The sequence below is a fragment of the Salmo trutta genome, chromosome 5 (genome assembly GCF_901001165.1).
Source record: "Salmo trutta chromosome 5, fSalTru1.1, whole genome shotgun sequence".
NCBI classification, from domain to species: Eukaryota; Metazoa; Chordata; class Actinopteri; order Salmoniformes; family Salmonidae; genus Salmo; species Salmo trutta.
The window spans coordinates 33,652,281-33,678,331 of NC_042961.1; the positions used below are offsets into that span (position 1 = coordinate 33,652,281).

Below are 26,051 nucleotides of genomic sequence, written 5' to 3' on the forward strand. Positions count from 1 at the left end.
GATTTTTTTATTTGTATACATTTGTAAAAATTTCTAAAAAACAGTTTTTGCTTTGTCATTATTGGGTATTGTGTGTAGATGTATGTTTTTTTACTCCCTCATCAATTTCAGAATAAGGCTGTAACGTAAAACATTTTGGAAAAAGTGAAGAGGTCTGAATACTTCCCGAATGCACTGTAAGTCAGGACTGAGACTGGACCACTCAGGAACCACTCAATACATATTGAAAAGCCATTTTGGTGCGTCTTTGGTTTTGACATTTTTGTAAATGTCCCGCTGAAAAATAAATCTCCACCCCAGGGTTTTCCTATAATTCTTTACCTCTGCTTTGGTCCTTTCATATTTAATTTGATCCTAACAAACTCCCCAGTCCCAGTTGTTGATAAGCATACCCATAACATGATGCTGCCACCTGGTGTCTTCCGGCGCCGACAGAGATGGCCGCCTCGCTTCGCGTTCCTAGGAAACTAAGTAGTATTTTGTTTTTTATGTTATTTCTTGCATTGTTACCCCAGGAAATCTTAGGTTTTATTACATACAGTTGGGAGGAACTATTGGATATAAGAGCAACGTCAACTCACCAACATTACAACCAGGAATACGACTTTCCCGAAGCGGATCCTCTGTTTGGCCCACCAGCCAGGACAATGGATCGGATCCCAGCCGGTGACCTAAAACAACGGCGCTGCAGAAGGGGCAGACGGAGCGGTCTTCTGGTCAGGCTCCGTAGACGGGCACATCGCACACCGCTCCCGAGCATACCACTCGCCAATGTCCAGTCTCTTGACAATAAGGTAGACGAAATCCGAGCAAGAGTTGTCTTCCAGAGAGAAATCAGAGACTGTAACGTTCTTTGTTTCGCGGAAACATGGCTCATTCGAGACACGCTGTCGGAGTCGGTACAGCCAGCTGGTTTCTTCACGCATCGCGCCGACAGAAACAAGCATCTCTCTGGTAAGAAGAAGGGCGGGGGTGTATGCCTTATGATTAACGAGACGTGGTGTGATCATAACAACATACAGGAACTCAAGTCCTTTTGTTCACCTGACTTAGAATTCCTCACAATCAAATGCCGACCGCATTATCTACCAAGAGAATTCTCTTCGATCATAATCACAGTCGTGTATATTCCCCCCCAAGCAGACACATCAACGGTCTTGAAAGAACTTCATTTGACTCTATGTAAACTGGAAACCACATATCCTGAGCCTGCATTTATTGTAGCTGGGGATTTTAACGAGGCTAATCTGAAAACAAGGCTCCCAAAATGTTATCAGCATATCGATTGCGCGACCCGGGCTGGCAAAACCCTGGATCATTGTTATTCTAACTTACGCGACGCATATAAGGCCCTCGCCCGCCCTCCTTTCAGAAAAGCTGACCACGACTCCATTTTGTTGCTCCCAGCCTATAGACAAAAACTAAAACAGGAAGCACCCGCGCTCAGGTCTGTTCAACGCTGGTCCGACCAATTGGATTCCATGCTTCAAGAATGCTTCGATCACGTGGACCAACCAGAAACCATTGATTGATGGCAGCATTCGTGCAAAACTGAAAGCGCGAACCACTGCTTTTAATCATGACAAGGTGACCGGAAACATGACCGAATACAAAACAGTGTAGCTATTCCCTCCACAAGGCAATCAAACAAGCTAAGCGTCAGTATGCAGTGAGGGAAAAAGTATTTGATCCCCTGCTGATTTTGTATGTTTGCCCACTGACAAAGAAATGATCAGTCTATAATTTTAATGGTAGGTTTATTTGAACAGTGAGAGACAGAATAACAACAAAAAAATCCAGAAAAACGCATGTCAAAAATGTTATAAATTGATTTGCATTTTAATGAGGGAAATAAGTATTTGACCCCTCTGCAAAACATGACTTAGTACTTGGTGCCAACAAGGGTTTTGCCAATCACAGAGGTCAGACGTTTCTTGTAGTTGGCCACCAGGTTTTCACACATCTCAGGAGGGATTTTGTCCCAATCCTCTTTGCAGATCTTCTCCAAGTCATTAAGGTGTCGAGGCTGACGTTTGCCAACTCGAACCTTCAGCTCCCTCCACAGATTTTCTATGGGATTCAGGTCTGGAGCCTGGCTAGGCCACTCCAGGACCTTAATGTGCTTCTTCTTGAGCCACTCCTTTGTTGCCTTGGCCGTGTGTTTTGGGTCATTGTCATGCTGGATTTCCTATCCATGACCCATTTTCAATGCCCTGGCTGAGGGAAAGTGGTTCTCACCCAAGATTTGACGGTACATGGCCTCGTCCATTGTCCCTTTGATGCGGTGAAGTTGTCCTTTCCCCTTAGCAGAAAAACAGCCCCAAAGCATAATGTTTCCACCTCCATGTTTGACGGTGGGGATGGTAATCTTGGGGTCATAGGCAGCATTCCTCCTCCTCCAAACACGGCGAGTTGAGTTGATGCCAAAGAGCTCCATTTTGGTCTCATCTGACCACAACACCTTCACCCAGTTGTCCTCTGAATTATTCAGATGTTCATTGGAAAACTTCAGACGGGCATGTATATGTGCTTTCTTGAGCAGGGGTACCTTGCTCAATGTGTAATGTGTTACCAATTGTTTTCTTGGTGACTATGGTCCCAGCTGCCTTGAGATCATTGACAAGATCCTCCCGTGTAGTTCTGGGCGGATTCCTCACCGTTCTCATGATCATTGCAACTCCACGAGGTGAGATCTTGCATGGAGCCCCAGGCCGAGGGAGATTGACAGTTCTTTTGTGCTTCTTCCATTTGCGAATAATCGCACCAACTGTTGTCACCTTCTCACCAAGTTTCTTGGCGATGGTCTTGTAGCCCATTCCAGCCTTGTGTAGGTCTACAATCTTGTCCCTGACATCCTTGGAGAGCTCTTTGTTCTTGGCCATGGTGGAGAGTCTGGAATCTGATTGATTGATTGCTTCTGTGGACAGGTGTCTTTTATATAGGTAACAAGCTGAGATTAGGAGCGCTCCCTTTAACCTCTCTAGGGTATGTGGGACACTAGCGTTCAACAGCCAGTGAGCGTTCAACAGACACACTATTCAACAGCCAGTGAAATAGCAGGGAGGCAAATTCAAAACAACAAAAATCTCATAATTCAAATTTCTCAAACATACAACAATTATGTCCCATTTTAAAGATACACTTCTCGTTATTCCAACCACATTGTCTGATTTTAAAAAGGCTATGTTATGCTTTACGGCGAAAGCATAACATTAGATTATGTTAGGACAGCGCCGAGACAAGAAAAACCACACAGCCATTTTCCAAGCAAGGAGAGGCGTCACAAAAACCAGAAATACAGCTAAAATGAATTACTAATCTTTGATGATCTTCATCAGATGGCACTCATAGGACTTCATGTTACACAAAACATGTATGTTTTGCTCGATAAAGTTCATATTTATATCCAAAAACCCCATGTTCAGAAATGTTTTGCTCCCAAAACCTCCGGTGAATGAGCACATCAATTTACATAAATACTCATCATAAACGTTGATAAAATATTCAACTGTTTTTCAAAGAATTATAGATGCACTTCTCCTTAACCTCTCTAGGGTATGTGGGACGAACTCGTCCCACCTACGTAACAGCCACTGAAATCCAGTGGCGCGATTTTTGAATCGTTAGAAATACTATTACTTCAATTTCTCAAACATATTACTATTTTACAGCTATTTAAAGACAAGAATCTCGTTAATCTAACCCCACTGTCCGATTTCAAAAAGGCTTTACAACGAAAGCAAAACATTAGATTATGTCAGCAAAGTGCCCAGCCAGAAAAAATCAGACACCCATTTTTCAAGCTAGCATATCATGTCACATAAACCCAAACCACAGCTAAATGCAGCACTAACCTTTTATGATCTTCATCAGATGACACACCTAGGACATTGTGTTATACAATACATGCATGTCTGTTCAATCAAGTTCATATTTATATCAAAAAACAGCTTTTTACATTAGCATGTGACGTTCAGAAAAAGCATAAACCCCCGCAAACTTCCGGGAATTTACTAACAGTTTGCTAAATTACTCACGATAAACGTTCACAAAAAGCATAACAATTATTTTAAGAATTATAGATACATTACTCCTCTATGCACTCGATATGTCCGATTTTAAAATAGCTTTTCGGATGAAGCACATTTTGCAATAATCTAAGTACATAGCCCGGCATCACAGGGCTAGCTATTTAGATACCCACCCAGGTCAGCCTTCACCAAAATCACATTTCCTATAAGAAAAATGTTCTTACCTTGCTTGTTCTTTGTCAGAATACACTGCCAGGACTTCTACTTCAATAACAAATGTTGGTTTGGTCCCAAATAATCCATCGTTATATCCAAACAGCGACGTTTTGTTCGTGAGTTCTAGACACTATCAGAATGCTTCATCACGGTGTCGCGCATGGCGCATTGGCGTGTCAAAAATGTCTAAATATTCCATTACCGTACTTCGAAGCATGTCAACCGCTGTTTAAAACCAATTTTTATGCCATTTATCTCGTAGATAAGTGATAATATTCCGACCGGGAATATGCATTGAGCCTAAACAGCCGAATAAAATTTCTCCTCAGGAGCGAATCGTGCACGCGCCTCATTCAAAGGTCCTCTGAGCAGCCACTTACAAAAGGTGATAATGTGTTTCAGCCTGAGGCTCCCTCGTAAACCTTCAGTTATTTCCCGGGCTCTGAGAGCCTATTGGAGCCCTGGGAATTGTCACGTTACAGCTAAGATCCTTACTTTTCAATAAAAAGATGCAAGACGCATGACTCCTTGTCAGACAGGGTACTTCCTGCTTGAAACCTTGTCAGGTTTTTGCCTGCCATAGGAGTTCTGTTATACTCACAGACACCATTCAAACAGTTTTAGAAAATTCAGAGTGTTTTCTATCCAAACCTGAACAATAATATGCATATTCTAGCTTCTGAGTTGGTGTAGGAGGCAGTTAAAAATGGGAACATATTTTTTCCAAAATTCTCAATACTGCCCCCTATCCTCAAAAGGTTAATGCAACTGCTGTGTTAGATTTCAAAAAAGCTTTACGGCAAAAGCAAATTTTGCAATAATCTGAGTACAGCGCTCAGATATCAAAACAAGCCATACAGATACCTGCCATTTTGGAGTCAACAGAAATGACAAAAATTACATTATAAATATTCACTTACCTTTGATGAACTACATCGGAATGCACTCCCAGGAATCCCAGTTCCAGAATAAATGTTTGTTTTGTTCGATAAACTTAATCTTTATGTCCAAATACCTCCATTTTGTTCGCACATTAGGTTCACTATTCCAAATGGATGCGCTTACTAAGTCCAGACGAAAAGTAAAAAAAGTTAAACTACAGTTTGTAGAAACATGTCAAACGATGTATAGAATCAATCTTTCGGATGTTTTTATCATAAATCTTCCATAATATTCCAACCGGACGATTAGTTTTGTCTTCAAAAAAGAAAAGGAACACAGCTAACTCTCATGTGAGCGCACGCGATTGAGCTCATGTCATTTCCTCAGTCATCTGACTCCATATGCTCTTATTCTCTCCCCATTCACAGTAGAAGCATGAAACAATGTTCTAAAGACTGTTGACATCTAGTGGAAGCCTTAGGAAGTGCAAAATTACCCCATTGACACTGTATACTGGATAGGGAATCACTTGAAAAACTACAACCTCAGATTTCCACACTTCCTGGTTGTATTTATTTCTCAGGTTTTTGCCTGCCATATGAGTTCTGTTATACTCACAGACATCATTCAAACAGTTTTTTCGAAACGTCAGTGTTTTCTATCCAAATCTACTAATAATATGCATATCTTAGCTTCTGGGACTGAGTAGCAGGCAGTTTACTCTGGGCACCTTCATCCGGACGTCAAAATACTGCCCCCTAATCTAGAGAAGTTAAGAGTGTGCTCCTAATCTCAGCTCGTTACCTGTATAAAAGACACCTGGGAGCCAGAAATCTTTCTGATTGAGAGGGGGTCAAATACTTATTTCCCTCATTAAAATGCAAATCAATTTCTAACATTTTTGACATGCGTTTTTCTGGATTTTTTTGTAGTTATTCTGTCTCTCACTGTTCAAATAAACTTACCATTAAAATTATTGACTGATCATTTCTTTGTCAGTGGGCAAACGTACAAAATCAGCAAGGGATCAAATACTTTTTCCCTCACTATAGAGACAAAGTAGAGTCGCAGTCAACGGCTCAGACACGAGTGGTATGTGGCAGGGTCTACAGTCAATCACGGACTACAAAAGAAAAACCAGCCCCGTCATGGACCACGATGTCTTGCTCCCAAACAAAATAAACAACTTCTTTGCTCGCTTTGAGGACAATACAGTGCCACTGACACCGCCCGCTACCAAAACCTGCAGGCTCTCCTTCACTGCAGCCAACGTGAGTAAAACATTTAAACGAGTTAACCCTCGCAAGGCTGCAGACCCAGATGGCATCCCCAGCCGCGTCCTCAGAGCATGTGCAGACCAGCTGGCTGGTGTGTTTACAGACATATTCAATCAATCCTTATCCCAGTCTGCTGTTCCCATATGCTTCAAGAGGGCCATCATTGTTCCTGTTCCCAGGAAAGCTAATGTAACTGAGCTAAATGACTACCTTTGCACTCAATTCCGTCATCATGAAGTGCTTTGAGAGACTAGTCAAGGACCATATCCCCTCCACCCTACCTGACACCCTAGACTCACTCCAATTTGCTTACCGCCCCAATAGGTCCACAGATGACGCAATCGCAATCACACTGCACACTGCCCTAACCCATCTGGACAAGAGGAATACCAATGTAAGAATGCTGTTCATCGACTACAGCTCAGCATTTAACACCATAGTACCCTCCAAACTCGTCACAAAGCTCAAGACCCTGGGTCTCGACCCCGCCCTATGCAAATGGATCCTGGACTTCCTGACGGGCCGCCCCCAGGTGGTGAGGGTAGGTAACAACATCTCCACCCCGCTGATACTCAACACTGGGGCCCCACAAGGGTGTGTTCTCAGCCCTATCCTGTACTCCCTGTTCAACCATGACTGCGTGGCCATGCACGCCTCCAACTCAATCATCAAGTTTGCAGACGACACTACAGTGGTAGACTTGATTACCAACAACGACGAGACGGCATACAGGGAGGAGGTGAGGGCCTTCAGAGTGTGGTGTCAGGAAAATAACCTCACACTCAATGTCAACAAAACAAAGGAGATGATCGTGGACTTCAGGAAACAGCAGAGGGAGCAGCCCCCTATCCACATCGACGGGACAGTAGTGGAGAGGGTGGAAAGTTTTAAGTTCCTCTGCGTACACATCACGGACAAACTGAAATGGTCCACCCACACAGACAGCGTAGTGAAGAGGGCACAGCAGCGCCTCTTCAACCTCAGGAGGCTGAAGAAACACTCAAACTTTTACAGATGCACAATCGAGAGCATCCTATCACTGCCTGGTACGACAACTGCTCTGCCCACAACCGTAAGGCTCTCCAGAGGGTAGTGAGGTCTGCACAACGCATCACCGGGGGGCAAACTACCTGCCCTCCAGGACACCTACACCACCCGATGTCACAGGAAGGCCAAAAAGATCATAAAGGACAACAACCACCCGAGCCACTGCCTATTCACCCCGCTATCATCCAGAAGGCGAGGTCAGTACAGGTGCATCAAAGTGGGGACCGAGAGACTGAAAAACAGCTTCTATCTCAAGGCCATCAGACTGTTAAACAGCCATCACTAACATTGAGTGGCTGCTGCCAACATACTGACTCAACTCTAGCCACTTTAACAATGGAAAAATGTATGTAATAAATCTATCACTAGCCACTTTAAACAATGCCACTTTATATAATGTTTACATACCCTACATCACTCATCTCATATGTATATACTGTACTCTATACCATCTACTGCATCTTGCCATCTTGATGTAATAAATGTATCACTTGCCACTTTAAACAATGCCACTTTATATAATGTTTACATACCCTACATTACTTATCTCATATGTATATACTGTACTCTATACCATCTACTGCATCTTGCCTATGCCGTTCGGCCATCACTCATTCATATATTTTTATGTACATATTCTTATTCATTCCTTTAAACTTGTGTTTATAAGGTAGTTGTGAAATTGTTACGTTAGATTACGTGTTAGATATTACTGCATGGTCGGAACTAGAAGAACAAGCATTTCGCTACACTCGCATTAACATTAACTAACCATGTGTATGTGACAAATAACATTTGATTTGATTGGATTTGACAATACTTGAAAATACAGCGGGTTTCACTCTGTGTTGTGTTGTATTGGATTTGACCCAAACCTGTAGTTTTCAGATTAGGCCAATAAGTGAATTTCTTTGCTGTGTTGTCCAGCAGTATTACTAAACATTCTTGTTGCAAGCAATGTGGAGTGAATGCAATGTTGTTGATCCTCTGTATTTTCAAGTATGGATTTTTTCCATATTGCCCAGCTCTAAATAGACGGCATTATTCAATTACACTCAACTTTCAAATATTGTAGGAAATTACAGCTATTTGCTTTTTTATTGAGAACATTTCTTACCTTCTTCTTTGCCCCTCCCTCCTTCCTTCCCCACATCCACCCATCCCTCCCTCCCCAATCTGTCACCCTCTCCCTCCATCCATTCTTCTCTCCAGGACTCAGAACTGCTGGTGATCACAGTTTTGGATGAGAATGACAACAGGCCCATATTCACACAGACCAGCTACCGGGCTGAGATCACTGAGAACTCCCCCACAGGTAACAGCCTCACTGGTGTGTTTTTATGTCTGTCTGTGTGTCTGTTTGTTTCAATTGATAATGTATAATTCCTCTGCTACCTCTGTCCCTACCTTGGCACCCACTACCTATCTCTGCTTTCCTCTGTTTCCATCACTCATTTTTCTCTCTCTTCCCAATCTCAATCTTTCCCTCTTTCATCAATCTTTCTTGCTTTTCCCTCTTCAACTCTTGTATTTAACTGTCCTCTCCCCTTCTGCCATCACGCACATCTTCCTATCTCCATCTCTCCCTCTCTTAGGCAGTGCTGTGTCAGTGTTGAACGGACCAGTGTTGGCTGAGGACAAAGACGTTGGGCCCAACGCTGTGGTCAGGTACCATCTGCTGGGAACAAGACAGGATCTCTTCACTGTGGACTCTGATACAGGTCACAGACACACAGACACACACATATTGATCACTCAATCACACACCTCTAATAGATGCACACTCAAACACATACACACACACTCTCACTCACAACAATACACACATGCAATTAATTAGAACACCTTTGAAGTCATCACCAATGAAGCCACTGCCTGTACCTCTCCCTTGTTCCCCCTTGCAGGTGTGGTGCGTGTGCGACAGGCAACGCTGTTGGACCGGGAGATGTTTGTGGAGCCTTGGGTGGAGCTGTTCCTGGTGGGGGAGGATGTGTGGGGGCTCAACAGCAGTGTACCCCTCACTGTGACAATCCTGGACCAGAACGACAACCCTCCTGTCTTCAACCCCCCCAGCCTAACTGTGCACCTTCCTGAGAACAGCCCCACTGGTGAGTGTGTGTTGGTGTGGATGGGTGTGTCTGTGTCATGCATTCATGCGTGTATACAGTTGAAGTCGGAAGATTACATACACTTAGGTTGGAGTCATTAAAACTTGTTTTTCAACCACTCAACAAATGTATTGTTAACAAACGACAGTTTTGGCAAGTCGGTTAGGACATCTACTTTGTGCATGACACAAGTCATTTTTCCAACAATTGTTTACAGACAGATTATTTCATTTATAATTCACTGTATCACAATTCCAGTGGGTCAGAAGTTTACATACACTAAGTTGACTGTGCCTTTAAATAGCTTTGAAAATTCCAGAAAATTATGTCATGGCTTTTGAAGCTTCTGATAGGCTAATTGACATCATTTGAGTGAATTGGAGGTGTACCTGTAGATGTATTTCAAGGTCTACCTTCAAACTCAGTGCCTCCTTGCTTGACATCATGGGAAAATCAAAAGAAATCAGCCAAGACCCCAGGAAAAAACCTCCTTGGGAGCAATTTCCAAACACCTGAAGGTACCACGCTCATCTGTACAAACAATAGTACACAAGTATAAACACCATGCAGCCGTCATACCGCTCAGGAAGAAGACGCGTTCTGTCTTCTAGAGATGAACATACTTTGGTGCGAAAAGTGCAAATCAATCCCAAAACAACAGCAAAGGACCTTGTGAAGATGCTGGAGGAAACAGGTACAAAGTATCTATATCCACAGTAAAACGAGTCCTATATCGACATAACCTGAAAGGCCGCTCAGCAAGGAAGAAGCCACTGCTCCAAAACTGCCATAAAAAAGACAGACTACGGTTTGCAACTGCATATGGGGACAAAGACTGTACTTTTTGGAGAAAGGTCCTCTGGTCTGATGAAACAAAACAGATTGGCCATAATGACCATCGTTATGTTTGGAGGAAAAAGGGGGAGGCTTGCAAGTCAAAGAACACCATCCCAACCATGAAGCACGGGGGTGGCAGCATCATGTTGCGGCGGTGCTTTGCTGCAGGAGGGACTGGAGCACTTCACAAAGTAGATGGCATCATGAGGCAGGAAAATTATGTGGATATATTGAAGCAACATCTCCAGACATCAGTCAAGAAGTTAAAGCTTGGTCACAAGTGGGTCTTCCAAATGGACAATGACCCCAAGCATACTTCTAAAGTTGTGGAAAAATGGCTTAAGGACATCAAAGTCAAGGTATTGGAGTGGCCATCACAATCTCTCTGCTATTATTCTGACATTTCACATTCTTAAAATAAAGTGGTGATCCTAACTGACAGGGAATTTGTACCAGGATTAAATGTCAGGAATTGTGAAAAACTGAATTTAAATGTATTTGGCTAAGGTGTATAACTTCCAACTTCAACTGTATGTACGTGCATGCATGCTTATGTGTACATCATCCCAAGCCACAAATACATGCACAAATACATCCATTGCTAGATCAATTTTTTTAATTCATGATATATACACATTGATTCTTGAAGAATATAACTTATAAATGAATCAGTCTTAGTCGTACCCCGTAAGAACCCCAAATCTAAGCTTGTTTTACTTGATTGCTTGGAAACAATGAAATTGTGAACAAACGCTGTATAATTTAATTATATTATTATAATTCTACAATTTTAAATCACGGATGGTCAGTCTTTGCATCCATAGCTCTGTCTATGAATTTAAGAATGGTTCCATTTCTCCAGTCCAATCCCTCAGCTGTGTACCAAAACAGTGGCGGAGTGACAGCTTTTTTTATTGTTTGAATGGCAAATTGCCCCTTTAAGCCTAGTCCTGGACAAAAATCATTTTCAATGGAGTTTCTCCATTAAACATAATTTTTTGTCCAGGACTAGGCTTAATCTATGTCGGGGAAACCTACCCCTTGTGTTCTATCCTTACCCCTGTGTCCTCTTTCCTCTCTCTCTGTTTTAGGTGTGGTGGTGACCCAACTGTCTGCCAGTGACGCTGATTCGGGCTCTAACGCCTGGCTGCTCTACCGGCTGGAAAGTGGCGCCCAGGACCGCTTCATAGTCGACTCCCTGTCCGGCGCCGTTCTGGTGGGCAACGCCATCCTCGACCGTGAGGAGCGCGGCTCCTACCGCCTGGTCATCTTGGCTACAGACCGCGGCACGCCCTCATTGTCGGGCACTGCCACCCTGTCAGTCATCCTGGATGATGTCAACGACTCGCGACCACGTTTCATTGAACCCGTGACGACTATCAACGTAAACGAGTCTACGCCACCAGGTGTGGTGGTGGCTACGCTCATCGCGGAGGATCATGACCTACGACCCCGGCTGGAATATTACATAATCTCTGTGGAGGCCAAGGATGATGGGAATAACCCTGTAGATGGGCTGCAAGAGTCATTCGGCATCGATTTCCACACAGGTTAGTAGTCAACAAACACAGTAGATCATTTTTATTTATTTTTACCTTTATTTAACTAGGCAAGTCAGTTAAGAACAAATTCTTATTTCCAATGACAGCCTAGGAACAGTGGGTTAACTGCCTTGTTCAGGGGCAGAATGACAGATTTGTACCTTGTCAGCTCAGGGATTCGAACTTGCAAACTTACGGTTACTAGTCCAACACTAGTAACTAGTAGTTGCCTGTCAGATTCTGTGGATGTTGTGTAAACATGTGTATGCAGTATAAGTAAGTGTGTGTATGTGCGTGCATGTGGGCGTGCGTCTGTGTGTGTCTGCCTGTGCGTGTGTATGTACATGTGCATGTGTGTGAGCCTATTTGTGTGTGTTAATTGTGTGTATATGTTACCTGTATGTGTGTGTGTGTGTGTGTGTGTGTGTGTGTGTGTGTGTGTGTGTGTTCCCACAGGTGCTGTGTTTGTGCATAACCCACTCAACAGAGAGCTGGTGGCCACATTTGAGATCCTTGTGTCGGTGCATGACAACGCCAGTGATGTCATCGACATGTCAGTCAGCGTACCTAATGGTGAGGCTTCATCTAAAATCACCCTACTTTTGTTTGTTATTTTTGTCCCTCAAGATTCAGCACTTTGTTAAACCAACAGAAGTTTATAGGAAATGACTTAGTGCACCTCATGCTAAAAACAAGCATACACACAAACCACAATCACTACAATACACTCAAAATAGGTTGAAAGCAATGCTTCCCAAACTTTTTTGGTCTCGTGATACCCAACCATGTGAAAACAATTATGTAATTAACAGCCAATGTTAACATTTTTATTTTGGGCTATGGCAGTCAACTGAAAAACATTCTAACAGTATTACACATACTTTTAATGTTGGGCTATGACAGTCAATTGAAAATAAGTCTGGCATAATGTATCTTATCTCACCACCACTAATGAGATTTGATGCTGTTTTTTTTTTACATTCATTGTGAACGACAACAGTTCCTCTCTCAATGCGAAAAATCTTTCCAACACTCACCCGCGACAACCACCAAGCCTCGGTGTGAAATAGAACATTGTCATGCTCTGATTCCACATCTCCAGATAACTTTGTGAACAGGTGTGTGCACAGTGGATGTGGTTTGATGTAGTTTACAATCAAAGTTACCTGCTGCAGTATATCTCCGAGATCTGTGGCTCAGCTCTTTGGCTGCCATTTGCTCTCAGTGTATCATACAATGCGTCTATAAAACATACAATCTACTTGCAGTGAAGCCGCTCACCATCTAGATCACATTCAGTCATCTAACAGACTCCCATCCAGAGCGATCTGCAGAAGCAACCAGGGTCAACGCCTTGCTCAAGGGCATGTCGACAGATCTCCCACAAGGTGAAAAACGGGGACCCGAACCAGCGACCCATCAGCCACCGGCACAAGCTCCCAACCGCCAGGCCACCAGCCCTCTAAGATCCCCCCCACAGTTTCCCAAGAGCTGCCCCTCAACTATCCGAGACCCCACCCCCAAGACTCTAACTTGAATGAGAGTGTGTGTATATGCATGTGTACAAACACCTGCGCAGCATCATCCTCAGGCAAACAGGCATTAGCTGTTACAACACTGCCCCACGGTGTCATTCAAACATACTTTTCATTTTGACTTAATTTTTTTACTTTTATCTTTGACCGTCATTCTATCCCCCGCCCAGCATCTCCACTCCCACTTGTCTCCAATTCCACATCCCAACCCTCAGCTTCCTTCAGCCCATCCCACCTATCTCTGCTGGCCACCCTCTTTGGATTTCTACACCCCATGTATCTTTCAACCATGCTGTGATATTTAACATACAGTTTGAATCCATCAAATCAAATCTACAGAATGCGAGTTGAAGATAAATACTTTTACTAAGGGTATTAGTATATTAGTAATTGACTGACCCGGTCTCTCCAGATCTCCCAACAATACTATTTCTAGGGTCCATTTTAGATCAATGTTATGCATTTTCAGCCATTCCTGAACCTGAGACCAGAAACAGGCTACCTGAGGGCAATACCAAAATAAATGGTCTATTGATTCTGTATCCTCACAACAAAATCTGCAGAGCTGCTATGATTGTATGCCCCAAATACATTTAGTTGGTGGCAAGAGATCTGTATGTTCATTTTTGCTGAAATGCACGAAATCTTGAATCTTGCATAATTTTATATATCAACTCATACACCCTGTACCATGGAATCAGTACATCAAAAATCTCTTCCCAACTATTTTGCAATCTGTATGGCACAGCTGTCAACATCCTGGTCCTCAAATGAAACTGGTATACTTTCCTATTTATTCTATTTTTATTCCTCCATCAGTTTTGATCCTTTATATTGGGCAGACGGACCAGTTCCCTACCTCCTCCCGCTGCCACATGCTTCCTCCATTTTTGGGGTAATGCTGTAATCAATTGGTTGTAATCTTGGATTGAGCAGACCTTCCCATACAATTCTGATAACTCCATAAAAGACATAACTCTACCATTCCAATTTACAATATCATTTAAAAACAAAATATCATTTTCAAACATATTTTCCATAAATACAGGTATTTTATCAACCAGCACAATTTAATTCAGCCAAAATATTTGTTTTATCTTTTCAGGGGGATGAAATTTAAATTGTCGCCAGCTCTGCAATGCTTGTTTGAAAAAGAGAGATACTTAGAAATTAATTGAAAATGAGACATGGCAATCTGCACAAAGGCAAAAAGGCCATTTTGAAATAAACAGTCCATAAAAGTTATCTTCAATGAGACATTGCAGGGATCTAGCTTGCGGACTTAATATGAACCTTGAGTCATCGGCATACATGGACACCTTTGTTTTTAAGTCTTGGATTTCTAATCCTCTAATGTTGTTATTTGATCTGATTTTAATAGCTAGCATTTCAATGGCCATAACGAATAGATATGGTGACAGTGGACACCCTTGTTTAACTCCTCTTGACATTTCAAAACTCTCTAAGAAGTAACCGCTATTGTCACGGCTTTCTACGAGAGATGGGTGTAGGAGTCAGGCGCAGGAGAGGAGTAAATTTGAGGAAAGGGTTTTTAATAATGTCCATCCAAAACATACAGGCACAGGACCATAACACAGTCCAAGAAACACCACTAGAACGAAGTCTAGGGAAAACACCTAAATGACACAATGAACAAAAATAACGTCACCCAAACATACAAACAGGGAAAATGAAACAAACCCGCACGAAACAAAGCGGGTAGGGCAAAAATAAATACCCAAACAAAACAACCTAAACAAGGCACAGGTGCACATTCAAAACAGACAAGACCAAACGAAAAAGAAAAAAGGATCAGTGGCAGCTAGTAGACCGATGACGACGACCGCCGAGCACCACCCGAACAGGGAGAGGAGCCACCTTCGGTGGAAGTCATGACAGCTACTTACTATTTTACACCTGGGGTTGCTATACATTACTTTTAGCAATTTTATAAGAGAAATTGAAAGGAACCAGCTATTTATAAATACAATCCAGTCTTACTTTATCAAAGGCCTTTTCAAAATCCTGTATAAACACCAGGCCTGGCTTCTTAGATGTTTTATGTTGTTTTATTATTTCTAATAGTTGTCGTATATTATCTCCAATGTATCGTCCATGTAAAAAACCTGTCTGATCAGGATGAACAATATCTGGTAAAACCTTTTTAATTCTGAGTGCTATGCATTTTGCCAGTATTTTTGCATGACAACATTGAAGTGTAAGGCCTCCAGTTTTTTAGATAGACTGGATCTTTATATTTGCCATCTTGGTCATGTTTTAATAATAGTGAAATCAGACCTTCCTGCTGAATACCTGACAGACTACCATTTCTGTAGGAGTAGTTAAAACCAGCTAACAAAGGAGCTTTTAGTATATTTATTGGCAAGAAAAAGTATGTGAACCCTTTGGAATTACCTGGATTTCTGCATAAATTGGTCATAAAATTTGACCTGATCTTCATCAAGTCACAACAACAGACAAACACAGTCTGCTTAAACTAATAACACACAAACAATTATACGTTTTCATGTCTTTATTGAACACACCGTGTAACCATTCACAGTGCAGGGTGGGAAAACTATGTGAACCCTTGGATTTAATAATGGGTTGAGCCTCCATTGGCAGCAATAACCGCAACCAAACATTTTCTGTAGTTGGTATCAGACCTGCACAACTGTCAGGAGGAATTTTGGACTGTTCCTCTTTACAAAGCTGTTTCAGTTCAGCAATATTCTTGGGATGTCTGGTGTGAACCGCTCGAGGTGATGACACAGCATCTCAATTGGGTTGAGGTCAGAACTCTGACTGGGCCACTACAGAAGGTGTATTTTCTTCTGTTGAAGCCATTCTGTTGGTGATTTACTTCTGTGTTTTGGGTCATTGTCCTGTAGCATCACCCAACTTCTGTTGCGCTTCAATTGGCGGACAGATAGCTTTACATTCTCCTTCAAAATGTGTTGATAAACATGGGAATTCATTTTTTCCGTCAATGATATCAAGCTTTCCAGGCCTTGAGGCAGCAAAGCAGCCCCAAACCATGATGCTCCCTCCACCATACTTTACAGTTGATGAGGTTGTTATGTTGGTGTGCTGTGCCTTTTTTTCTCCACGCATAATGTTGTGTGTTCCTTCCAAACAGGTCAACTTCAGTTTCATCTGTCCACAGAATATTTTGGAACATCCAGGTGCTCTTTTGCGAACTTCAGACGTGCAGCAATGGTTTTTTTTGGACAGCAGTGGCTTCTTCCGTGGTCTACTCCCATGAACACCATTCTTGTTTTGTGTTTTACGTATCGTAGACTCATCAACAGAGATGTTAGCATGTTCCAGAGATTTCTGTAAGTCTTTAACTGACACTCTAGGATTCTTCTTAACCTCATCGAGCATTCTGCGCTGTGCTCTTGCAGTCATCTTTGCAGGACGGTCACTCCTAGGGAGAGTAGCAACATTGCTGAACATTCTCAATTTATAGACAATTTGTCTTACCGTAGATTGATGAAAAAGGCTTTTAGAGATACTTTTGTAACCCTTTCCAGCTTTATGCAAGTCAACAATTCTTAATCTTAGGTCTTCTGAGATCTCTTTTGTACGAGGCACTGTTCACATCAGGCAATGGTTCATGTGTCCAAGATGGCGTAGCAACAAGACGTGTTTGTTTTTGTCCTGTGTATCTCAATTTCTTTTTCCATTTTCAAATTAAATATACCTTCCTGCAATCTGCCTCACTCAATGTGGTACGGATCTACTATTTATTTAGACCTTATAACTGGAACCTCCATCAGAAGCTAGCCTTCAGAAGCTAGCCAACTAATTAGCTACTAGCAATTTAGTCATTGTTAGCCACTACTAGCAGTCTTTACCTTTAGCACAGACACCAGACGTTTTAGCCCGGATAATATCTGCCAGTCTTGCACAGAGCGATATGAGCCCTGAGCATATCGGACTGCTTTTTTTCCCACTACATCACCGGATTCCTGCCGCAAGCCCTGGACCATTACACCGAATCATCACTGCTAGCTAGCTGCTACCGAGTGGCTATCGTGGCTAACACCCTTGTCCAGAAGCAAGCACCAGTTAGCCTTGAGCTAGTCCCATTCCCCTGGCTAGCAAACTAAGTACACCAACTACAATACCTCTCTTGCCAATTGGCCTGAGCCCTTTGTCGACACGGAGCCCCGCCGATCCATCACGACTGGTCTGCTGACATATTTAGGCCAATGTGCTCTCAACCGGCCTCTGTGTCGTTGATGTCGGTGAGGACCCAGCTACGGCCGTGTCTCCCGCTCGCCTAGCGTAGTGACGACTGCCGAGCGGCTCCCTGTTTCATCCATTTTTGCTTATTGGACCCTATGATCACTCGGCTACACAGCTGATGCCTACTGGACTGTTCATTAACACGGTACGAGGCATGAAGGGTCCCGCTCTTCATGCTTCGTTTAGCTCCCTTGCCCCACCCCCCACACATGCGGAGACCACAACTAGCTTAACTGGCGCTTCCAGAGATGCAGCTTCTCTCATCGTCACTCAATGCCTAGGTTTACCTCCACTGTACTCACACCCTACCATGCTCTTGTCTGGGTATTATGCCCTGAGTCTCTCCTACCACGCCCAGAAGTCTGTTCCTTTTACTCTCTGTTCCGAACGCACTAGACGACCAGTTCTTACAGCCTTTAGCCGTACCCTTATTCTACTCTTCCTCTGTTCCTCTGGTGATGTAGAGGTTAACCCAGGCCCTGTGTGTCCCCAGGCACTCTCATCTGTTGACTTCTGTAACCGGAAAAGCCTTGTGATCATGTATGTTAACATCAGAAGCCTCCTCCCTAAGTTTGCTTTATTCACTACTTTAGCACACTCCGCCAACCCTGATGTCCAAGCTGTGTCTGAATCCTGGCTTAGGAAGGCCACCAAAAACTCTGAAATTTCCATCCCCAATTACAACATTTTCCGTCAAGATAGAACTGCTAAAGGGGGCGGAGTTGCAATCTACTGTAGAGATAGCCTGCAGAGTTCTGTCCAGGTCTATGCCCAAACAGTTTAAGCTACTACTTTTCAAAATACATCTCTCCATAAATAAATCTCTCACTGTTGCCGATTGTTATAGACCACCCTCGGCTCCCAGCTGTGCCCTGGAAACCATATGTAAATTGATTGCCCCCCCATCTATCGTCAGAGTTCTTACTGTTAGGTGACCTAAACTAGGATATGCTTAACACCCCGGCTGTCCTACAATCTAAGCTAGATGCCCTCAATCTCACACAAATATTCAAGGAACCTACCAGGTACAACTCCAAATCTGTAAACATGGGCACCCTCATAGATATCATCCTGACCAACTTGCCCTCTAAATCCTGTTTTCAACCAGGATCTCAGCGATCACTGCCTAATTGCCTGCGTCCGTTATGGGTCCGCGGTCAAACGACCACCGCTCATCACTGTCAAACACTCCCTAAAACACTTCTGCGAGGAGGCCTTTCTAATCGACCTGGCTCGGGGATCCTGGAAGGATATTGACCTCATCCCATCAGTAGAGGATACCTGGTTGTTCTTCAAAAGTGCCTTCGTTTTTCAAACAGAAATTTGCATCCTGCAGCACTATTTCCAAAAAGTTTTGGGACACTGTAAAGTCCATGGAGAATAAGATCACCTCCTCTCAGCTGCCCACAGCACTGAGGCTAGGAAACACTGTGACCACCGATGAATCCATGATAATCGAGAATTTCAATAACCATTTCTCTACGGCTGGCCACTCTTTCTACCTGGCTACCACAACCCCGGCCAACAGCTCTGCACCCCCCGCAGCAACTGGCCTAAGCCCCCCCTGCTTCTCATTCACCCAAATCCAGACAGCTGATATCCTGAAAGAGCTGCAGAATCTGGATCCCTACAAATCAGCTGGGCTAGACAATCTGGACCCTCTCTTCCTAAAATTGTCCACTGCCATTGTTGCAACCCCTATTACTAGTCTGTTGAAACTCTCTTTCGTATCGTCTGAGATTCCTAAAGATTGGAAAGCGGCCGCGGTCATCACCCTCTTCAATGGGGGAGACACTCTAGACCCAAACTGTTACAGACCTTCTCTGCTCTGCAATCTGGTTTCCGAGCTGGTCACCACCATCATCACCACCCTCAATAAAAAACAGTACTGTGCAGCCGTCTTCATCAACCTGGCCAAGGCTTTCGACTCTGTCAATCACCGTATTCTTATCGGCAGACTCAACAGCCTTGGTTTCTCTAATTACTGCCTCACCTGCTTCACTAAATAATTCTCAGATAGAGTTCAGTGTGTCAAATCGGAGGGCCTGTTGTCCGGACCTCTGGCAGTCTCTATGGGGGTGCCACAGGGTTCAATTCTCAGGCCGACTCTTTCCTCTGTATATATCAATGATGTCGCTCTTGCTGCGGGTGATTCTTTGATCCCCCTCTACGCAGATGACACCATTCTGTATACATCTGGCCCTTCTTTGGACACTGTGTTCACAAACCTCCAAACGAGCTTCAATGCCATACAACACTCCTTCCGTGGCCTCCAACTGCTCTTAACCTCGCTAGCGTCCCACCCACGGTTCACACTATTCAACAGCTAGTGAAAAATCAGAGCGCCAAATTCAAAACCACAAAATGTCATAATTCATAGTTCTCAAACATACGACTATTTTACACCATTTTAAAGGTACACGTCTCCTTAATGTAACCACATTGTCCAATTTCAAAAAGGCTTTACGGCGAAAGCATAAAGTTAGATTATGTTAGGACAGTTCCAACACAAGAAAAAGCACACAGCCATTTTCCTAGCAAGGACAGGCGTCACAAAAACCAGAAAACCAGCTAAAATTATGCACTAACCTTTGACGATCTTCATCAGATGACACTCCTAGGACATCATGTTACACAATACATGCATTTTTTGTTCGATAAAGGTCATATTTATATCCATAAACCCAATTTTACATTGGCGCATGATGTTCAGAAAATATTTTGCCTCCAATACTGCCAGTGAATCAGCACAACAATTTACAAGAATACTCATCATAAACGTTGATAAAATATTAAACTGTTATTCAAAGAATTATAGATGAACATCTCCTTTATGCAACCGCTGTGACAGATTTCAAAAAATCTTCACGGAGAAAGCACACTTTGCAATAATCTGAGTACTGCGCTCGGAAATATACACTAGGCAATACAGATACCCGCCATTTTGGAGTCATCTAAAATCATAAATAGCATTAGAAATATTCACTTACCTTTGATGATCTTCATCAGAAGGCACTTCCAGGAATCCCAGGTCCACAATAAATGTTGTTTTGTTCGATAAAGTCCATAATTTATGTCCAACTACTTCGATAAAGTCCATAATTTATGTCCAAATACCTTGTTGTTTCCGCGTTCAGTAAGCTACTCCAAGTGTAGGAAGCGCGCGGAAAATGTCACGACGAAAAGTCAAAAGAGTTCTATTTACGTTCGTTCAAACATGTCAAACGTTGTATAGCATCAATCTTTAGGGCCTTTTTCACTTAGAACTTCAATAATATTCCAACTGGACGATTCCAGTGTCTTGAAAAACATTTTGGAACACAGCTAACTCTCACGTGAAAGCGCGCCAATGAACGCCAGTGCTTTCCTGAGTCAACAACTTCCAACTTCCTCTGTTCGCTCTCTGTTCATCATAGACACCTCAAACAACTTTCTAAAGACTGTTGACATCTTGTGGAAGCGTTTAGGAAGTGCAAAATGAACCCTAAGTCACTGTGTGTTCGATAAGCAATGAATTGAAAGGACTACAAGCACCAGAATTCCCACTTCCTGGTTAGATTTTTCTCAGGTTTTTGCCTGCCATATGAGTTCTGTTATACTCACAGACATCATTCAAACAGTTTTAGAAACTTCCGAGTGTTTTCTATCCAAATCTACTAATAATATGCATATTCTAGTTCCTGGGCCCGAGTAGTAGGCCGTTTAATTTGGGTACGTTTTTCATCCGGCCGTGAATATACTGCCCCCTACCCTAGAGAAGTTAAACGGTAGTAAAACTAAATGCATGCTCTTCAACTGATCGCTACCCGCACCCGCCCGCCCGACTAGCATCACTACTCTGGAAGGTTCTGACTTCTAGGTGTCTGGCTAGACTGTAAACTCTCCTTCCAGACTCATATTAATCATCTCAAATACAAAATTAAATCTAGAATCGACTTCCTATTTCATCACTCATTCTGCCGAACATACCCTCGTAAAACTGACTATCCTACCGATCCTTGACTTTGGCGATGTCATTTACAAAATAGCCTCCAACACTCTACTTAGCAAATTGGATGCAGTGTATCACAGTGCCATCCGTTTTGTCACCAAAGCCCCATACACTACCCACCACTGCGACCTGTATGCTCTCAATGGCTGGTCCTCGCTACATATTCGTCGCCAAACCCACTGGCTCCAGGCCATCTATAAGTATTTTCTAGGTAAAGCTCCGCCTTATCTCAGCTCACTGGTCACCATAGCAACACCCACCCGTAGCACGCACTCCAGCAGGTATATTTCACTGGTCATCCCCAAAGCCAACACCTCTTTTGGCCGCCTTTCCTTCGAGTTCTCTGCTGCCAATGACTGGAACGAATTGCAAAAATCACTGAAGTTGTAGACTTTTTTCGCCCTCACTAACTTCAAGCATCGGCTGTTAGAGCAGCTTACCGATCGCTGCAGCTGTACACAGCCCATCTGTAAATAGCCCATCCAACCAACTACCTACCTCATCCCCATATTTTTTCTTTTTCTTTTCTCTGCTCTTTTGCACACCGGTATTTCTACTTGCACATCCTCATCTGCATATATATCACGCCAGTGTTGATGCTAAATTGTAATTACTTTGCCACAATGGCCTATTTATTGCCTTACCTCCTTACTTCATTTGCACACACTGTATACAGATTTTCTATTGTGATATTGACTGTACATTTTTTTTCCCATGTGTAACTCTGTTGTTTTTTGTTGCACTGCATTGCCTTTTCTTGGACATGTCGCAGTTGTAAAACATTTTTTTTTTTTTTATCTTTATTTTAACAGGAAAAACAGACTGAGACCTGGATCTCTTTTACGGCTGTGCCCTGTGTAAACATGTTTACATATACAGTTTTAGGCATACAGACAAGAACATTTCAAACATACAAAACAAAGACACAATTCAACAGAAACAATCACAGATAACATCATATTGATCCTCCATAAAAATTTTAAAATGGGCAAGGGACACCAGAGTGTCTAACTTAAGTTGGATCTGCAGTTTGTTCCATAAATAAGGAGCAAAGGAACTAAAGGCAGTCCTACCCAACTCTGTGGAGACCGCAGGAGTCTCTAATGTAATCCACATCTGTGATCTGGTTTTAAAATTTGTATATCTAGTGGAAATTAATGATGATATATATGGAGGTAGTTTTAAAAGAAGCGCTTTATAAATAAACAAGAGAGCATGTTGCTCTCGCCTCACAGATAGAGAGGCCCAACCCACATGTTGATAAAGGATACAGTGATGAGTTTTGTAACTATGACCCGTGATAAACCTGAGTGCACAATGGTAAATAGCATCCAGTGGTTTTAATGTGTTTGCCGATGCATGCATATAGATAATATCACCATAATCTAAAACGGACATAAAAGTAGCCTGCACAATTTGTTTTCTATTTACAAAGGACAGACAAGCCCTGTTTCTATAAAGGAACCCTATCTTGAATTTGAGCTTTTTTCCCAATTCAGTAACATGTTTTTTAAAAGAAAGCCTATCATCTAACCATACCCCTAAATATTTATATGCAGAGACCTGTTTGATTTGAGTACCATCCAAGCTAGTGATTACAAAAGTGTTTCTAACAGAATTTAGACCTAGAAAAAAACATGACATTTGTTTTCTTAGCGTTTAAAACAAGTTTAAGCTGTAAAAGAGACCCCTGTAGTATCCTAAAATCAGACTCCAACTGCATTAAAGCTTGGTCCACTGTTGGAGCAATAGAGTACATCACTGTGTCATCTGCATATAAATGGAATTTACAATATCTGACATCATCACCAATGTTGTTTATATAAAGTGAGAACAATAGTGGGCCAATTATTGAACCCTGAGGGACCCCTTTAAGTAACTGTAGGGAGTCAGACTTGACCCCGTCGACCATGACGGCCTGAGTTCTATCTTTAAGATAGTCATAAAACCATCGGCAGGCATCCGTGCCCACTCCTATAGATGACAGCTTACTCAAAAGGATAGCATGGTCTACAGTGTCAAAAGCTTTTGACAAATCTACAAACAACGCAGCACAGTGCTTTCTATCATCTAAGGCATTTGCAATATCATTTACAACAAGCATAGTGGCCGATGTGGTACTGTGTTTAGATCTAAAACCAGATTGATTGGTGCTAAGAATACTGTTAGCAGAAAGAAAAGACTGTAACTGTTTGTTGACTATAGATTCTAGGATCTTTGCCAGACAAGGGAGCCTAGAGATGGGTCGATAGTTATCCAAATCACTACCGTCACCTCCCTTATGTAATGGCAGAACAAAAGCTGCTTTCCACACCTTAGGGATAATTCCTGTGCTTAATGTTAGATTAAAAATGTGTGTCACTGAACCAGCAATGATAGGTGCAGCACACTTAAGTAAGAACGGGTCTAAATTGTCAGCGCCTAAGGATTTCTTAGTATCAATGGCACACAGGGCAGCTAGAACCTCTGCTTCGGTTATTTTCTGGAAACTAAAAACAGGGTTACCATTTTTCAGAGTAACGGTTGAAAAGCAAGACGAAAAATCAACTAACTGGCCAGTGCCACAATGGCCACTTTTCCTTTCAAATAAAAAACCAGCAGAGATGAAATGCTTATTAAAAGCATCACAAATATCATTTTTTTCACTTAGGATACTGGAATCTGAGGTAATTTGCTTTGGAAGAGAAACAGCAGAATTCCCCCGTTTCAGTGAATTAACGGTTTTCCAGAATTTTGCAGGATCTCCTGCAGAATCTGTCATAGCATTAAGGAAGTAATTTCATTTTGCCTTTTTGACAGCTGCAGTACATTTATTTCTCAATTGCCTAAAAAACAGCCAATCAGCTGGAGTACCTGTTTTCCTCGCCAAGGCCCAGGCCCGATTCTTTTGCAGGAAAAGACCTGACAATTCAGGAGAGAACCAAGAACTGGTTCGGTTTCTTACTCTGTGTTTCTTAAGCGGGGCATGTTTATCAGACATAGAGGTAACAATAGAAGAGAAAAAAGCAAGGGCTAAAACCGGGTCCAGAAAGCAGCAAGTGGATAAAAACTCAGAGTTATATAAGTCAAGGGTAAAAGCTTGCTGTGAGAAATGTTTATAATTTCTCTTAGAGATTATACAGGGATCAGAGTGTTTCAGCCTGGTATCTCTAATACAAGCAATAGGGCAGTGGTCACTGATATCATTTGCAAAAACCCCACTGGCTGTGTATTTATGGGGGGTATTTGTTAGAATAATGTCTATTAGAGTAGATTTTACTGGGTTCTTAAAGTTGGGACGGGTTGGTTTAGTTATCAGCTGAGTTAGATTTAGCTCAGTACAAATGTATTTTAATTTATCGGATACTGGTGAAAGCCAATCCAGGTTAAAATCTCCCAAAATCAGTAATTCAGAGTTTGCATAATTAGACAATATATCAGATAATTTGCATAGAGTACAAGGAGGAGCTGAGGGGGGGGCGATATACCCCACCTAGAGTTAAACGAGCATTATTACCAAGTACCAAATTTAAAACTAGACATTCATATTGCTTTGGGACAGAGGTTGATATGGACACAGAAACATTTAGGCAGCATTTTACATAAATCGCGATACCACCACCTCTACCAACTCTGTCAGCTCTATAAATATTGTACCCAATCAACTGAACATCTGAATCAGGCACAGAATCACACAGCCACGATTCAGATACAACCAATACGTCAACATTTGATTGTGAGACCAAAATTTCAATAAAGTCCAACTTTTGTATCAGGCTTCTAGCATTCAAATGAATTATTCCAATGCCATTGCTACAGGAATTCATATCAGATGGAGTATCCAAGGTAGCACCTGAAGCTGCACTGGATGAGCAATAAACCATTTTCGAGCTATTGACAGAGCTCAATTTTATGGGGACAAGATTACTACTAACAATACCTCTCTGCATGTGAGTAGTATTCGCAATACGGTGATTGGACAATAATCTAGGAATTGCAGAAAGGTTGTTAAACTGTAGTTTGTTCCATATTTGTAATTGAGGGACTAATTAATGAGACTGGGAGAGGAGCATTGAACGTAGTCTGATAGGGGAGCGTACAATCCCAAAAGTCAACCCCCGAAAATACACAACGTCAGGTATCAAAGGCTCTACATGAGGCAAGAGTAAGAGACATGTTGGTGGAGAGGATGCTGGAGCCATACCTGTTAAGATGTAAATTGTCCCGAAGAAATAGACCTGGTCGGTCTGTAAAAGCTGCAAAGTTATCCACAAATGGAATTCCCATCGTGCAGCAGTATCCCTTATGCCAGGTGTGTAATTGGCGTATACGACTAAAAACCATATCCGTGTA

General features: G+C 42.5%; 1 protein-coding gene across 1 annotated transcript in view; it reads left to right on the forward strand.

The window, feature by feature from the left end:
- Positions 1 to 26,051, forward strand: part of LOC115194080 (cadherin-23-like) — a 752,381-nt gene that overhangs the window by 659,426 nt on the left and 66,904 nt on the right. The window contains exons 44-48 of the mRNA XM_029753428.1: positions 8,666 to 8,768; positions 9,049 to 9,174; positions 9,358 to 9,561; positions 11,490 to 11,948; positions 12,396 to 12,512. Of these exons, the coding sequence (XP_029609288.1) occupies positions 8,666 to 8,768; positions 9,049 to 9,174; positions 9,358 to 9,561; positions 11,490 to 11,948; positions 12,396 to 12,512 (1,009 nt within the window). The remainder of the gene's footprint in view (positions 1 to 8,665; positions 8,769 to 9,048; positions 9,175 to 9,357; positions 9,562 to 11,489; positions 11,949 to 12,395; positions 12,513 to 26,051) is intronic.